The 17,802-nt window shown below is 39.5% G+C and overlaps 1 protein-coding gene across 1 annotated transcript; it reads right to left on the bottom strand.

Annotated features, from left to right (window-relative positions):
- Positions 1–1,672: 1,672 nt before the first annotated feature.
- Positions 1,673–15,912, bottom strand: antxr1b (ANTXR cell adhesion molecule 1b). The gene is made up of 18 exons (XM_075456445.1): positions 15,749–15,912; positions 13,341–13,412; positions 13,177–13,248; positions 12,983–13,064; positions 12,852–12,885; positions 12,523–12,602; positions 12,224–12,292; positions 12,062–12,142; positions 11,889–11,949; positions 11,679–11,777; positions 9,696–9,765; positions 8,348–8,426; positions 8,006–8,101; positions 7,801–7,842; positions 7,619–7,711; positions 4,395–4,559; positions 3,562–3,642; positions 1,673–2,925 (listed from the first exon to the last, which is right to left on the bottom strand). Exons 1-18 carry the CDS (start codon positions 15,901–15,903, stop codon positions 2,542–2,544), a joined length of 1,815 nt encoding a protein of 604 aa, XP_075312560.1. The 5' UTR covers positions 15,904–15,912; the 3' UTR covers positions 1,673–2,541.
- Positions 15,913–17,802: the final 1,890 nt, after the last annotated feature.

Genomic DNA, 17,802 nt, shown 5'->3' with positions numbered 1-17,802 from the left:
TCTTGAAGAGAGTGTGTGGAAAATGAGAAAGGAGAGCCAGGTCATGACTACATTTCATCAGAGTAAACATGTCGGGTTAATTTGAAATGGATAAATCTAACAGGTTTGGTTTGAATTAGATCAGGGCTGCTTGTGTGTCCCTATTCTGTGCCTCATAGACCTGCAGATATGTGGAGCTAATTAACTGTGTGAAGTCAGTGATTGCCATTGTTTGTACAGCCAAGGTAGACGGTGTCTGGGGCCAAGTTGGGAAGATGAGGCCACTGCAAAGCATATTTCAACGATCTCCAGGGAAACACATTCATGAGCTGTGATGTTATTTTGTGATGTTACACAATGCAATGAGAATTTAATCTTATTAAACAATTATCTTCAAGGGACATCAGGAAAGGGAAATGAATTGATCATAATCTATAAAGTTTATGAAGGAGAAAACTAGAAACTGGTTGTCAAACACAGTTGGGATTTTATGATATTATCCTTGAGGAAAACTGTCCATTAAAGCTGCTAATAGCCGCCAGTCATCAATCCTTTCAGTTCTCTCTGGTGAGCACTGTAAAAGTGTTAAGCTGTGTCAACACCTCTTCCAGATCGTCGTGGCATTATATCTGGCTTTTGTCTTTGTTTTTTCGGTTGTCTGCCTTTAATCCGACTGCCTGCCTACGCTTCTTGAAGTTTTCTCAGACACGCCTCCATGAGATCATCAGTACCCAAAGAACTGCAAGTCTGACTCCATGCATCTGTAAAAGCATTTCCAAATGTGAAAAAAGTCCAACATAAACACATGGAAAAGGTATATCAGGATTTATTTTAGGAGATCTGAGTGGAATAAGACTCAGCTGACAGGCTGCACTGTGGCCTGTTACATAATGCCAAAAGCTAGTCCCATTCTTTTCCTTTTTTCTTGTAGACCCAAGATAAAAAAAAACAATCTCCATTTGAGTGCACATTTGCTCCATTATTAGCCAGGACCGTAAAGTAAAGCAGAGCTGCTAAACTCAGGTTTTCTGTGAATATCACCTGGTTCTGTCGGTATCAATTTATGGAGCGACTGAGCATTTCTACCAGTTATAACTCTGTTGCGGCTCAATTCCTTTTCTCACTGCTCAATTTGTTTGGATCCACTTTTCCATTATTCTAACAATCAGCAAATATATCAGATGAGTGTTTTCTCCTCTCTAACTCTGAACAACTCTCATTGAAGACAGACTCTCGCTACTAACTGACTTCACCAGATGTTAGATTGTGTCTGAAAATCTTCCCGTTTTATTAGAAAGTGCATTGGTCTTTTTAAATTGGCTACATGACTGATTAGTAAAAGTATTAACAATGATTCAGTTTTATTCTGGTGTCCTTCTGAGCCATGAAATTCAGCCTGCTGGCCCTGATCATTAGCTACATTATTTGCACATGTGGTTTTCCTGCTTGGATACTGTCAGTCATGACATAGACATGAGTCTGTTAAGGTTGCCATGCACATTTTTTGGCAGTGGGAGGAAGCCGGAGTACCCGGAGAGAACCCATGGAAGCACAGGGAGAACATAGAAACCTCTTGCTGTGAGGCGACGGCGCTAACCAACACACGTCCATGCAGCAATTTGTAAATACAAACATTTAAAAAAACAATATGACTGATGTGTCATGACTCAAGCAAAAGAAGGAGAGAGATCATTTAAGGATTTATTGCACATCATGTTGGTATGAACTAATCTGATCACAAGAGATCTGCAAGTTTGCAATTCTTGTGCCAGATCATTCACAAGGTGACTTACCATCGGTGACGTGTGTGAGCGTAACAGAACAACAGTCTCTAACAGCCAAAAACAAAACTCCCTGTATGTAAGACTTACTTGCTGACAGCTTTATAATCAACATCTCTGGGGTCACACTCAAGGATTTATTGCCATGTTAATACATTCTTTAAAATTGTCTGTTTAACAGCATGTAATCAACTACTGTTTCTGTAGCAACTCTTCTAAGGTGTGTATGTTTGTAATGTTTAAATCTTAACTGTGATAAATACACTTATTTGCTTGCTTGCCAAAAGTTAGATGAAAAGAAACTGGTGTACACAGTGAATGAGAAGCTGGAGCTGGAGAGTCTTTAGCGTAGCTTAATGTGAAGACTTGAACCAGAGGAAACGTCTCATTTGGCTCCGAACAAATAAAATATATCCTATCTGTGGATCTTACAAAAATGCATATTTTATCAGACTGTCATTGTCCATGAAATACAATGTGTAATATGAATGAATATCTATTTACAAATGACACCTTTTTGAAGGTTGCAATTTCTGAAGCAGATTCTGTTCCACTGTTATGACTGCCCCATTAAGATGTTTAACTCTGATTGCACGTAATAGCCAAGCTGAGCATGTTTGCACTATATATTCACCATCTAGACTCCAGAATAAAAAGTCATAGTTCATGGCACATCATAGACACGAGTCATGAGCACAAGTCAGTGTAATTCTGTGTAATGCAGTGAAAAAGTCTTGCTGGTTTCTATTTTGTAGTTGGATCATACTCCAGATTCTGGTTCTTAGTCTTCGTGGACCTCATGATTGGGGCGTGGAGGAGGCCGTGATGGAGGAGGCGCCCTGCAAGGGGGTGGGCCCTGAGGAGGAGGCGGCAGAGAGCCAGTTGGTGAGGGGGGTGCAGAGACTGGGCTCGTGTTGGCCGGGGGCAGGGCTCTGTTCGGAGGTGGCGTGTACATGGGAGAGCTGCTGGAGGATGGGGGAGGCGTGGACGGCAGAGGAGGCAGGGTTGAAGTTGGCGAGGGGGGTAAATGGAGGAGCTGGCTGCCCTCTGATGGACAATGCTGGAATGTGTGGGGCAAAGTGTAGACAGGTGTAGAAGGGTGGTTGTAGATGGGGTAGCGAGGAGCAGGATAGGACGGGCTCCGGGTGAAGTTTATGCACCTGCCCTGTGATGAGGAAAAAAAGAAAGTAAGCACAGGTCAGTACAAATGTTCAGAATTGAACTGGATGTGTCTTTAAGGATAAGAAACTGGGCACCAAAAAATCCACATAAGCTGGCAGATTTGGGAGGGGTGGGGGCACAGTTCCCCACAGATGGAAAAAGGAAATTCCTCTTTCAGTGAGTGTCATGGAAGAAAACAGTATTCCTGCCAGCTCGGTCGTGCTGACGCTGGGAGCTGAAGAAGGAGGACAGCATCTACTCCTAATGACTTCTGCAGGCAAAAGCATTCCTTAAGACAATTCTACAGTTTCTTTGTGCCTTTGTCTACTCACTATGCCACACGAGACGTCTCATTCCTTGTTATTTGAGAATTTAAATTTAAATTCAGGAAATACCTACAGTTAATGCCTGCAGATAAGATTTCGGCTTTGTTTCTTTCTACTTTGTTGTTTGATCTTTAGCCAGAGGACTTTGCTCCAAGCTTCCCTCGTCCACATTTTCATAGATTACACATTCAATCACTAAAACCTTCAAACTTCTCCTTGTCACGGAATGATGTCGGCTCACAATCTTTATTAAATGCTTGCATTTGAATATGCATGCTTTTCACACAGGTGTAATAAGCTGATACTTGTCTCACCTTGTCTCCAGGATATGGTCTCATAACAGACACTCTGTCATAGCCTTTTCTCAGGAATACACACAGAGCGTCCAGTTTTCCCTGTAGAGAAATGTTCACCACTTATATATGGTCCCAAAACAACCACAGTTCATTTGTGTGCATGTGTGAGCATTCTTCTATAAAACAAACAAGTACAGTAGAAATGAAAAAAGAGATCTTCTGTTTAGATGTGATTCTGTCTGTCTGTATCTGCAGTGCTTTTGCTCCAGATGCATAGGAAGGAGACAGATAAACAAAGAATGTATTTGGTTAGAAATAACACCCGCTCAATAAATCCCATACTCGGGGGTTAGTTCAGTCCATGTCTGGTTCTTATTACCATCCATCTAGCTGACTAATATGTGAGGAAGCAAATTTTATTAACTATTTCCTGGTAACACATCATTCCGACAAACACAGAAACTGAAATATTTTCTCAGTTATGGTGGACAGAAACCGACATAAGGAAGAGACCTACATATCAAAGGATCTTTCAGAGCATGTGGAAAATTCATTATCTGTACGTAACATAAATTACATATGCGATCCATGCCTAAGAATACATTTTATGGCAGTAATACATCTCTCTGACAGAGGACAGACCCTGCTTTGTTTTAAAGCTCAGAAAAAGACCAGCAAGCCGACCCTAAGCTGTAAGGGTTTTTTTTGTCAGAAGAGAAAGCTTGTATTTGGTGGGAGTTTCAAAAAGGTGTGTCAGGAATATGTACAAAAGACAAAAACATAAAAGTAAATATCTCATATAATTATTATATCATTCATTTAAATTGAATAGAAGTGAATAACTGGAGCACCTTGATAGGAGAATACCACTTCTGGGGACTAGTGGACTTGTGCGTGTTATAGTAAGGCCGTGGTGGAGGTGGATCGTACTCCTGAGCTGGCATCACAACTCGAGCGTTTTTTGCTTTTTCCAGTTTGGCTCCTTCTTCAGTTGATCCTTTATCTCCCCAACGAACCTGAACAGAAACAGAAACTTCCAACTATGACCTGTAACGAGTGGCAATTAGAGGAGGAATTCACTTATAGAATAATTATATGAAACGAGTATTGAGAGAGTAAACTGGCGGCGTTAACTTTATGGGTAATCACGCAGAATGGAGCCACAAAAGTGTCCGGTGGATGGAAAAAAATGTATGTGAAAGCCATAGTGTCTGAACATGGATGTATCCACAAGCTCTGAGAACTGAGACCAACACAGAGCTGACTAATTAAAGAAGAAGAGAAAATGAGAGCTATAATAATTTTAAATATTTTTTAAAACCTTCTTTCTGAAGAAACACTAAGAGATTCTTCTTTTTTATATGGTGTCATTTGCTAAGTTCACCTCTGATCAATGCCTATAGAAATTTTGACGACAATTCAACGGTCAAATAGATATTAGGCCTTGGAGATGGGTATAAATGAGGGATATTTTACTGAATTGACCAAACCTCCTGACCTGTCTCATTTGAGGGGCCACAATCCTAAGCTAGAGGATCAGTTAACTTCTGGAGAGGCTGTTCAAATGAAGAACTGAAACAGTCTGAATGACTCATGATTTTTCACAAAATTGCTTTTAGACTGGACGCAGGCCTAAAAGTCTCAGCCAAATATGCCAACCAGATAAAATCATCCCAAGCTGTTTTCCTCCAACAACAAGGTATTCTAAACACTTCAGCCTCATTCTACAGGAGACCAGGGTCAAGATGGATAAACAATGTGTGCGCCTTTTCCTTCACTCAAACTGGCATTAATAAAGTAAGAATGTGCAATGAAAATGAGTGGCCTTCACACATTTTTCAGACCACACCTACAGGGGTTTTTATAGCAACTTAACCCCGGTATGAGGCAGAAACAGAAAGAGGCCCCATAAATTTACCCCAAAACAAAATAGACATTGTCACAGACCTTTCTCGGTATGATTGGGATTTTTCTTTTCTCCGATTTTGTTTCGCATCATTGATTTTCACATCACATTCAAATGATGATATGATTTGTTTGAAAACAGTAATCCACACAACAGTGAGTAACACATGCGTTTTCATATGATGAAAGTTCTTTTTCTTCTCTTACACAATTACCTTGATGCTCAAAGAGCCACTAAAAAGGCTAAAGTGTCTTGAGTGATCCAACACGTGAACAGTGAAACCAGCACAGTCAACGCGACCTTGGAAGTTCATTACTCAACTCCGCTCTCTTTCGGCTACCACTCAAAAACCACAAAGGCTTTAACTTGGCAGAAAAAAGCACATAAATGAAGTTGTGCATACTTTCCATGGCAGCGTTTGGAATTATGTCTGTGTGTTTGGCAACTTTAAAGCAAGTTCACAGACTCCCCAGACTGCACTACCACCCTGTCAAGCACTTCACACCGACGAGATGACTTCTGTCTCCTTGACCTTATCCTCCCAGATGAGGCACACATCTGGTCCTACTTGATCCCCAGCTCTCTTTGAATGATTTCTGTTGTTTGCTTCCTACAAACTGCTGCTCTGAGGTATCATGTAGGGAGCCAATGTCAGACTGTCAACTTTTCTTAATACTACTTTTCCTGAAATATTTGTTTTTCTATCTCAAACTGCTTAACCTTAGGCACTGAGCTGCTGTGCGACAACAACAGATAAATAACACAAGGTCAGACCCGTGAAACCATAACTCTGGTTCTACCGTGCATTTCTGCCATGCTGGCAGTTTACTGTCCAGATGTCCTCGTCTCAACTTTCTCTGGCTGCCAGAGCTAGTCACAACAACAATGTGACTCAGTCTTGTACAGTGTGGACTTGAGTGCTCATGTCTTTTAAGAATTGATTTGCTGCTTTCCTCCTGCCGTCCTGCTGCACTTCTGCTTGATCTTATTCCCACCATTCATTTTTTACTTTTAACTCACTGAGTGCTGGAGTCAAGCTCGTATACAGTGTGCTTAATCTGTGAACCTGGAAATAGTTAATGGAGACTCATTAAAAGTCAGATTTCATTTGAATATTTTAGAGATTTTCATGATCAACAGAGATGCGGGGGGTAGGCACAGCTACATCACAGAAAGAGGGTTTGGCTCTTACTGTGTGGAGTGTGCATTGTCTGTCTGTGGCTGTGTTGGATTTCTCCAGTTGCTGCTTCCTCCTTCAACAGTTCAAAGACGTGCATGCTAGGTTGACTGGTGATTTTAAATTGGCTGTAACCCTAACTGTGTGCGCTTGTCTGTCTCTCTGTGTTTGTAATACACTGGTGACCTTTTAAGGTATTCTCTGCATCTCGCAAAAGTGTGTTCAATTTGCTAGCATTTAAAAATGGATAGATAGAAAAGGGGATATAAGTGAGTGCAACATATTTCCTGGTTTTATTGTGCCTCTAAACTACTTGAAAATTTTAAAAGCTCATTCTTCTACTTTTGACTGTTGTCTTGACATATTTTGTTGTGTATGAATTATTGTAACAATCCAAATTAGCTGTCTTGGTTTTCAGGTTTCACCTGTGAAAGGAGATTCTTGGTGATAATTTGGTCAAACTGGAAGTCACTCAGAGCACAACCTCTACAGTCAATATTTTTCTGTTTGAAAGTGATCTGGACATACGCCCAAATTTTGTGGCTTTCTCCTTTGCCCATGCTCTACCTTTTCCCACAAGGTCTTGATTAAATTTTCCCTGGGTGGCACAAGTTTGCAGACAGATGGCCTAACTTTGGGTAGGCAGTAGTAGCAAACAGACGGCCTCATTGGCAGATGTAGATATTAGAAAAAAAACTACTCACAGTTCAGAGTTCTTGTTCTCATTGATTAATATGCACTGCATGATCCTGAGTATGATGAATCATTTATAAGACGTGAAAAGAATTTTGTAACTATATTTTAAGGGAGCCACATAATGACCCACTTTGTCCCTGTTCATTGGTCAGAGATGGCACGAACATTAATGTTATTTCCAAGTAACCGCTCCACTTATTGGTAGAGGGTAATTACACTGTTAAATTACACTGTTAAATATAAGCATTTTTCAAAATGAATGAGTGAAACCATTTGCATTTTGTCCTCTTGGTTACCTCCATTCTTTTGATGCCCCCAACCCCACGACCTCCGTAGTATGACGCGTCTACAGTGGGCCACCTCTTCTTTGGAAAACCATCCTCATCATCCTAAAGAAAGCAAACGCACATAACAAGTGAAATGATTATAAATACTTTACAGAAACTGAAATGAGAATTTCTGTAAAAGAGGGACATACAGAGCTGTCCTCCATTACTGGAGGCGGTGGCTCATGAATAACCTGCAAAGTAGAAAAGAAAAGAAAAAATCTGTGTTTGCATTAAAGAGTAACTATACTGTGTCATATCATAGTCTTATCATGCAATGGATCCTATTTTATGTTACATTTGCAAAAAGTAACAATGTGTATGTTGTTAATCTATCAGAATTAATCCCAGTCATACCACAGTGCAGCAGAGTGGCCAGAACCACCACAACAGAGCGATGGTCAGCAGGAGCAGCAGGATGAGCAGTGCAATGGCCACGAACGTCCCATCAGACTACAAGAAAGAGGTAGATGTTGGATGAATGCATATATATATATGTATATGCATAAAACCTTCAAATACAGACAAAAATATTGACGATATATAAGTTTAAAAACATCTGATACGAGAACAGCCGTTGATGAAGTTCCTATGATGCAACAGGTCCATATGAAGCCAGAAACACAGTAAGATTTCATTTGCAGGTGCTATGAGGTAATGTGAAACCATTTTCATTGTTTTTGTTCCCTCTGTACTTACACAAGTGACTGCAGTAATTGTGACAGAGCTCGATATGAAGCTGAGGCCATTATTCATGCTGACGTGGAGAGTGGCTGACCTGTGGAGATGACGAGATGGTAAATGAATGTGCCTTCAATAATGGGGATTAGAGGAGGTAAATGGACGCTGACACAGTGTTATTGTCTCTTCTCTGCCAGAGACACTGACACTTGTTTTTTCATGGGTTATATCAATTGTCAAATGTCAAAGTTGTATCCCAGTGTTGTGGAGAGAGATGCCAGCTACAACATGTTCTCAATCAAAAACAGCAACCTTGTGTTCATAACCTCAGATTTGGTGTATACGTACCCTGTTGGAGCCAGGTTACATGACAGGTAACTGTGATTTTTTTAGCACACAGGCATGAAGCAACACTGCATTCATCTGGTGACCAAAATGCAGCAGCAGCTGGCGACCCAAACCATGAGTAAGTGAATACTATAAGGGTGAGTAATTGAGTGAATAAAGTGAACAATCTGATCAAAGCCCAAAACTAAAAGCCTCCCAGATGTACATTTGTGAGTGTTTTTATCTAACTGTGTATCTACTAGATGTTGTGCATCATCTGTCTTTTTATCGTAACCCAACAACTTTTAATGATTGAGAATCAAGTCCAATTGGAGTGCTACCTGGAACTAGTACTTTGTAGAGATGGTGCTCTTTGGTGACAGGTTTTGTTAATTTCAAAAGTTGTAGAATACCAAGGCACTCATCTTCTTTGTAGTTAAAATGCCTTTATTTTATGGGCAAAACATGATTAAAACACTTTGAAGCGTTTCGGCATGAAGCCTTCGTCAGGAAGTGAACAGTTTTAATTCAGTTTTGCCACACAAGAAAATGTTCACTTCCTGACGAAGGCTTCATGCCGAAACGCGTCAAAGTGTTTTAATCATGTTTTGCCCATTAAAATAAAGGCATTTTAACTACAAAGAAGATGAGTGCCTTGGTATTCTACAATTTTTGAAATGAACTTTTAATGATTCTTTGCATCTCATGCTGGTCATATGTGCAACTTCATCTATCTCTTTTTTGTGCCCCTGGGCCTGCGTTTGATAGTAATCTATGCATAAAGTTTTCACTCTGCAAATATAACTCTAGAAATCTGCTTACATGGGTTGATTGTGATTGTAAATGGAAGGAAAAAATTTCTGCCAGCTGAGAACAAATTAGTCATGCAATACAGTAATTCCGTAATCCCGTGAAGAGAAGTTATGGATGATGTTAAAAGATATCCTTTCAGTGTGTTTTTTTACTTAAAAGTTGATGATTAAGCCTTTTGAAACTGATATAAACCCGATGCCCTTGTCTTTGAACAGTAATCACTTACGTTCCAAATTTTTCCAGAATAGGAGCTGGGCACAGAAGGTACGTATCTCTCACCACCAAAGGCCTTTTCACTGTGGAAAAAGAATTACCATAAGCTTGTGTTCAGTGAGGTAAATCGCTGGAGAAGTTGGTGATGCAAAGGAAAAGTTTACTTCTTTTCTCTTCCAGTCTCGAAACTTCAGAAGCTTAAAGCCTCAAAATAGTTTTTTTGTTATTAAATTCCTGGACTTCCTCTCTTTATGGAAAGTAAAGCAAATGAGGGAGGGCTGTGGTTTATTTACCCTGGCTGAGTGTGTGTCTAGCTTATGCAAAGACAGCGCTCGTCCCTGATGAGATCCACATTCCACTTAAGACATCTGAGAAGTGTTGAGCGTTATACCAGCTGATTTGAAGCAGGGGAAGATGGAGCTGATGGTTTTTGAGGAGGGTGAGGTTTATGATCATTGTGACCCACAAAGAGCAGCTGTCCCCCACCCATCCACATCCACGCAGCCAAAATAAACTCACCACAATGACGTAAGTGGCTGCAGAGTGCTCAGTATGCAATGCGAAGGATGGCTGATTATTTGCTCTGATTATTCACATATGCCTTCATATTATTCTTTGGACAGCCACTGACTTCTATTATTCATAATTCATGTATTCATGTAAAATGTCCCTCCTCCTAAATTACATCATCTTATAGATCCTCTGAGCTTTTGTTGTTATCTGAAACCAAAACAGCTGTTTTATGTTCTACATTTATGAATCAAAGTATTTTAGCTGTGGCTTTGAGCAAGGCCACATTAGCTGTTTCCCTCCGTTTAGATGCTTTATTCAAGGTGACATCAATCTCTCACCTTGAGGAAAAAGTGAGTTAGATGCAGAAAAGCGAATTAGTGCCTTAAAAAAATAAACCAGTTTTGCTATAATTGCATTTATAGTCTTCAGTTTTACGACTGACTGATTTTTTTTTTTCAACACTAAGCCCATAATAAACTCTAGATTTGATATATTTGGCTTTTATTCCAACTGTGGACTTGTCCACAAATGATTTACTTTAGTTAATAGTATCATCCAAAGCAAGCAAGAAATCTGTATGAATGAGTTTTTGTTTTATTTGATGTTTTGCCTCTTAAGGGCAGAACTCCACAACAAGCTCTCACGTGTGACTTTCAGTATTTCTGCCTGGGAAAGACTATATGGAAAACATGTTTGCCATCAGTGATATCCTGCACACGTATGTCTGCCAAACTGATGGAAGTCCAACATTCACTCTGTTTATGGTCTGTACCAACTCCTGAGTGAAATATTTGGCTCTATAACTAAAGAAAGCTGCCGTAAAGCCAAATTGCTGCTAATTTAAAAAAAACACAATTAATTGTTCACCCTACAGATCCAATGTAGGATATCTTATTAATATCCTATTAGTATTTGTAAGAAATGATTAAATCTTAAGATCTAAAGAGTATGTACATATCCACTTATAACTATTCCACATAGTCTGTGAAACTAAATTTTAAATAAAAATTTAAATGATAATTGTGGGTTGATGGATTGTTGACAGTCTCTGCTGTAACACAGATGAGTAGATGTGGATTTGTGATCTGTTCTGATGGAAGTTTGGGACTGAAAAGCAGAAATAGCTTGCTGAGCCATTTTTGGGAGAAACCGCATCTACGACCATGTTGGCTTAGGCTTAAATGTGAGGAGTAATGTTATTTTATGAAGTGCAACAATATTATAGATAACACAGAACTGGTAATCTGATTTTGAGATTCTTCGTTACGACACAAGGTATTGGTAATTTAGTGACTCTTTACACTATCAGATTTAACTGTCACATACTGCAATCCAAACTACGTCAAATGCTGAAAAAATACAAAGTAAATCGTAAAGTAAAAGTAAGTTTCTGTTCCTGCCAATATTTAATTTCCTGGTGAAATGCTGCACATTGGGTTCAAGTGTATCAGCATGGAAAATACCACAGAAATAAAGCACTTACTTAAAGTAACAGTGTCATTGATGCGGAAGCTGCAGAGAACTTTCTGTACGTCTCGGGCATGAAGGAAACCGTTTCCCCTGACAACCACCTGGAAGTTTTCTGAAGTGGCAATAAATTGTGTGTAACTTTGAACATTATAAACCTAAAGGATCAAATGTAAATAATTCAAGTGTTCATATCCAGAACAATGTGCGGCTCGTGTTACTTTACCTCCTTCACAGATACTGGAAGGCTCTACAGCCAGGATCTCAATGCATGATCTCTTCAAGATCTGAAACAGAAAATAATCACATTAAAGATTGAACAGAAGGGGGATAAGACTGAATTATTGAGGCTTTAATCAGGACACTGCAGCTCTCTGTGAATATTATGATGTCTCCTACCGAACCAATGACCCCTTGCAGCTCTTGAAATCCATCGTTCACAGGAAATACATGATCCTTACTGTCAGCTATAGTGGAGAGCTGTCAATAAAAGAGTCTTAATGTTTTATTCATTGTTTAGATCATAGATGAATTAATCAGGTACTTAGCTAACATATTTACCTGTGTTTCATTGAAGTCTTTCACTCCAACACAGTACACAGTGGCACCCAGCTGGCGTGCTCTGCCAGCCTAAATTAAAACGAGACATTAAATAAATCGCAGTTAAATGAGAAGCACTCACTAAACCAAGCCTCCATCAGTGTTGTCACTACTGATATAAGGTCACCCGCAGCTGTTGGGGAACATCTGCTAACATCACTGAGTGTGATGTGGCCACAAGCCCAACAAGCTTAGAGAAACATAGACAGTATAATTAATGATTATTTGAGCACTCTTTAGATTAATGCCGCTTCTTTCACCTCTCTTTGGGCCAGGTCAAACTGATTCTCTCTCAGTTCCCCATCTGTTAGGGCGATGATGACACTGGCTGCCCTGTAACCTAAAGAGCAGAAAAAACTGCCATTGAAAATGTTAAACATTTCCATTTAGTTATTCATTCGTTAACATTTTATATGAAGAATCAAAGCAATTTGTGAGGAAAAATATTTTGAACATTATTGTGATGTAAAGAGCAGCTGTGTCTCCGTTTCTTGAACTGCACGATGATTCAACCACTTAAATTATGAAGACTATTAGTTTTAATGATTGATTGTGATTGAATTTTAAGGGAGGAGGATGTTTTGCTCACCATCTCCAGTAGCGTAATATATTTGCTCGCTGGCCTGGGGGGGATAGATTTGAGGTGTCAAAGGGCAATAAATTTAAAGTAAAAGCCATACTGTTGGGGTCAGTTTTACATTAACTTAACAGATGACTTACTCTTTGAAATCCTCTGTGCATGAAGGTGTCTCCACCTGGCTGTACCATGCGCAGCTCCTCCAGCCCAGCTCGAATCTGATCTCTGATCATTCAGAGAACAAAAGAACACTGATGGTGTTGCATTGACAAAAATACAAACTGAAAATACAAACTGAAATTGTGAATAAAAACGGGTGTGTTAATGTGTGTGCCACCTGTCCTCTGTTAGTGCCATTAGAGTCCTTCCTTCTGTTGAAAATACAATAAAAGACATTCGCAGCTGGGGACTAGAAAAAAAAAAAGAATGGGAGGTGATTTTCATCTTTTACAATCTGCTAATTACTTTTCCCTTTGTTGCACCTTTTGTCTGTGAATATACCTGATAAACTTGTGAGCCAGATGATCCACAAAGTAATATATCTCATTCCAGTAATGTTGTACACTGCCAGACCTGAGAAGAAGATACAACACTTTCAAAGTCACACAGTAAATTCAATCAAATGATATTGAATGGGATAAGAGAATAAACGTTATGCTTTAAACATTTAAAAGACTTCTCAGATTGTTTAGTATGGCACTTCCACTCAAGAGACTTTTAACAATATAAGTAACAGTCTGCTGAGAGGCTGTGTTGTACAACTCATTATGAAAAGTCCTTTGACTCTCGAATGTTCTTCCATTGTAAACAAAAACTTGCTTCACCAGCTTTAATTTTCTACAGTCTTTTTTATTTTCTTGTTTGTTAGGTAAGTTAATGTAATGGATGCACAGATATGTTGGTTTGTTATAGGTATTGGCAGGTATTTAGCCACCTGACTGCAATTGGCCTATCGGCAACAAGGATAACATAAGCTGATGGCACATATTTATCTGCTGTGTTCTGATCATGTTTCATTGACTTTGTGCTGAAACTTTCAAGATTTATTTTCAGAACTGAAAAGTCATTAAGTTGGTATTGGTCTAATAGACTAAAAAGTGTTTTTAAACTTTAGTGAAAGTCTCAAATAAATGTTTTATAATAGATTTCCATGAATAATTTGTGCTTTCTCATAGGGATGATGATAATGTGATGATGGACTTAAGTACTTTTAAATTGTTCTGTCATTTCTTAAAGTACATTTTTCATTGTCTCCATAAAAAATAAAGGAACAATGAATGGCAATTACAACTGGCACCAGCTGTCAACCATTTTCATCTTTTGAACATCAGTATTGGTATTGGCCCAGGATTTCACAATCAGTTCATCTTTAGCAAAGAAAAAAACATACAATTGACTATTCATTAACATATCCTTAGAGGATCGCAGTGCTGGAAACAATCACAGCTGACACTGGATGAAAAATGGAGTAAATCCCATCCTAGTCTGACATATAATAACTGCTGATTTCTTGTATTAAACATCAGAAAATGGAGGAAATGTCCAACACAACTTCTCTGAGCAGAAAGTGAATTCTGAAAATAGCTTTTTCCATCCATCAACATTCCAAGATTTCAAGTTTGTTATCACACTCGACAAAGAACAAGCAGAAATGATCCTCACACAATATAAAGCACTTACAACCAATCAGATAATAAAGTAAAAGACTACTGGTTTCAGTGCTAATTTAACAGAACAGATTTTCAGATTTTCAGTAGGTGAATTTTTACTTTTGTGTTTCATTCTGAGTAGCCGATTTAGTATTTAATCCTTTGTGATGCCAGCTATGTGCTCACTTTTCAGGTGCCAAACAAAAGCTGAAGAATTATGTGATCGCTTTGTGGCTTCCTTCTGGTCCAGACTTTGTAACAGGTGCAGGGCTCAACAAAAGAATCACAAAGAACGCAGTAACTTAAGCAGACGTCAGTAAGATAGAGACAACCTCCGCCTCCTCTCACACTGCGCTGCCCCTCTTCTCCTCCCCCCTTATGTTTTCATTTATCCAGTGATGTGAGTCTAAGTGTAGCGACACAGCCAAAAACTCTGGATATTTGGAACATCTGGCTCTAATGGAGAAAGGGTTCTGCAGCCTGAAGTGCTGAGAGAGCTGAGACTGGGATAGAATGTGGACTGCTGCTCACAGTGAAGTGTGGTCGCAGTTTGACAACAGAAATCCCTGCAGTGCACTTTAGGGTCTGAGTGAACGCATGAGTGCATTGCAGATGAAGATGTCACTGAATAAATAAGATTTTTTTTTTGTTAATTCTCGCAATGCTTCTCTGAAAGAGTATGAAGCAACAAATGTGACCTGTTAAGGGGCTTCATCATGACAGTTTAATGAAGAGTGTAATTCAACCCGTATGTCAGCCCCTACACGGAATTTGGGCTCGTAAAAATCTACTCCTGTGTTTGCAAAATAACAGTGAAGCAATTAGAGATTAAGTCATTTGTATTTTTCCAGATTGATATTCAGCAACTTGATAACCCAGAATCATTCTGAGGGCATCAGTTCCAACTGTTTATTCGACTGGAACTCAAATTATTATCGTTTGATTAAAAAAAGATGGGTCTAGACATTGATGGTTCTTTTAAGTATCGTGGCAGATACACAAAAGAAAAGCAATTACAAAACAATGCGCAGATTTACTGATTGAGTGATTCGCTGTCTAGCTTTTTAAAAGCAGCATGGCACTATAGGCAGAGTTTTGCAGGTGACGTCAAAATAAATTAGACAGATATGTACTTGGCAAGTAGTAGCCCATTGAAGCTCTGTGAGGAGAACTTGAGAGAACACCTGTGGCGTCAAAACAAACTCAGACGAGTCATGCAGCAAACAATTGATGCCACAAAGTAGAGGTAGAAACACTCACTTGTCCAGAACAAAGTATAGATCAAATCCTCCATAGCAGGACGACCCTGCTTCCCTCTTCTCATAGATCTGTGCCGTGCCAACGACCACCAGGAATGCCACCAGCATGCCCACTTCCACACGGAGCAGGGCCTGCCTGCACCAGTACTGGGACATCACCCCAAATTGAAGACAACTCTCAGGCTGTGTGAGGCTAAATATGAATATTCTCCAGCGAGAAAGTTTGTCTCAACTCCTCTTTCAAAGGGCTCTGATGTGGGCTGCCATGCCGTGAAGCCTGATCTCCAAGGCATAAAGTTCTTCTCTCTGGATTAGAGTCCCATCTCCTCAGCAGCAGATGTGTGCTGGCAGACGAGGAGGGAGGCTGGTGGAATGAGTCTTGGGCTCCCTCTCTCTTCACACTCAATCAGTTTAGCACCATTAAAGTGCACAGAGAAACAAAACAAGCATACATTGGTGGTTGATGAACTGCTTCTCTCCTCCGTCTCTCTGGATGGCCCTACAGCTTTTGTGAGGCACTCATTCTTGGTCATGCTTTTCTTTGTTTTCTTCTTTAAGTCCCTTAGGAGGTGAGTCCACACCTTACCCATTAGTGCCCCTTAGTGGTAAACACATGCACCACACAAAACTCTGTACAGAGAGTTAACAAAACTGTTCTTCGGTTCAGGTACTATCCACTGGAAAACTGGAGGTATCGCGTGTTTCTTTAAATATTTTTACATGTTTTATGTAGGAATATATGCTGATTGGTGGAATTTAGGGAGACTGGGTGCTAGAAACAACATATCTTTAAAAAAACACAACACAATGTTTCAAAAGCACACTAGCATTTCAGACAAACCGAATGTACAACAAAACCAAAGGAACTTTTCAAAAAGCTCAACAAAACGTTACAAAAAGCCTATTTCAAAAATGTTAAATTTTTAGTTTTCATATTTATTTCTGATTTGTTATCTGTATGTATTTAATTGTACCTGTCCACCAGGTACCCTCAGTCTACCCACCTGTCTGTCACAGCTGAGGGTCGTCACTTCTCAGCCTCATCTGCTGTCTGACTCTGCAGCTGCTTCTCACTGCTTACAGCGCTCCCCGGGCTCCCTCCACACTTTGTTTAGATGCTCAGCTATTACCAGTCACTTCTTCTCCAACATGGGGGAAACAAAAAGGCAAACCAGCACTGTTGAGGTCTGTGTTTTTTCCTCAAAAGATGATGGTAACCTCCCAGTTTAAGAACAAGAAGCCTTAAACCTACATTCTGACTAAAGGATGTAGGGGCAAAAACAAGTGAATTTATTTAGATTTCTATATAAAAAGGACATGTCTTGCACAACTTACACATTGCATTCTTCTCAGGCTGGGAAAGAGTCCTTCCTTGCATTTGGAAAACACATAATGGCACAGGCCTGACATTTAGATAGGTCATGGCATTAGACACAGACACACGTAGCAGCTGAAAAACAGACATGACTCCAAAAGAGCCTGTGGACATTAACTGTCCACTTTACATATATACGTGTAATTCATGCTTTACTGCCCTGTGATGGAAAATATCACAGAGCTAACAAGGTTATAGTGGCAACAAATACAATAAAAAATAGATTGAAAAATAAAGAAATACCCAAATCCATATTAGACCACCCTCAGTCCATCTATTATCTGCACTACAGGAACGTGGATGCTTCGAAGACACACTTAGAGGCTACCTTGGAATTTCACCAAATTAAGGACTTTGTCAAAAGAGACAATCCTTTAAATTGGAACAATTCTCAGGTGAGATTTTTCTTTAATGTGGCATCCTGTAAAAGTAGCCTTAAGGATACTTCCTTGACAATGGATGAACAACAACAACAACAAAAAGCTCAGAAAGTGATGTTATTTTTCCTTATTTGATGTTGAATTAATATCCGTGCAGGACAACTCATCAACATTTTCAAAGGTTTTCGGGATATTACTGACATGGTTTCCGAGTTCCCATTCTGACATACTCAGTTTTGATTGGGAACATTGTGTTATCTTGCACCTCACTGGGTTTAACAATTACTTTCTGTTTATACT

Source organism: Odontesthes bonariensis, chromosome 22 (genome assembly GCF_027942865.1).
Source record: "Odontesthes bonariensis isolate fOdoBon6 chromosome 22, fOdoBon6.hap1, whole genome shotgun sequence".
NCBI classification, from domain to species: Eukaryota; Metazoa; Chordata; class Actinopteri; order Atheriniformes; family Atherinopsidae; genus Odontesthes; species Odontesthes bonariensis.
This window is presented reverse-complemented; position numbering and strand designations above follow the sequence as displayed.

What these genes read in the sequence shown, in the direction of transcription:
- antxr1b (XM_075456445.1), bottom strand. Translation starts at nt 15,903, where the DNA reads ATGTCCCAGTACTGGTGCAGGCAGGCCCTGCTCCGTGTGGAAGTGGGC. An exon ending in CTGGCTCACAAGTTTATCAG is followed by an intron (nt 13,249 to 13,340) that starts GTATATTCACAG and finishes TTTTTTTTCTAG; the next exon opens with TCCCCAGCTGCGAATGTCTT. An exon ending in GACCATATCCTGGAGACAAG is followed by an intron (nt 2,926 to 3,561) that starts GTGAGACAAGTA and finishes TCCTCATCACAG; the next exon opens with GGCAGGTGCATAAACTTCAC.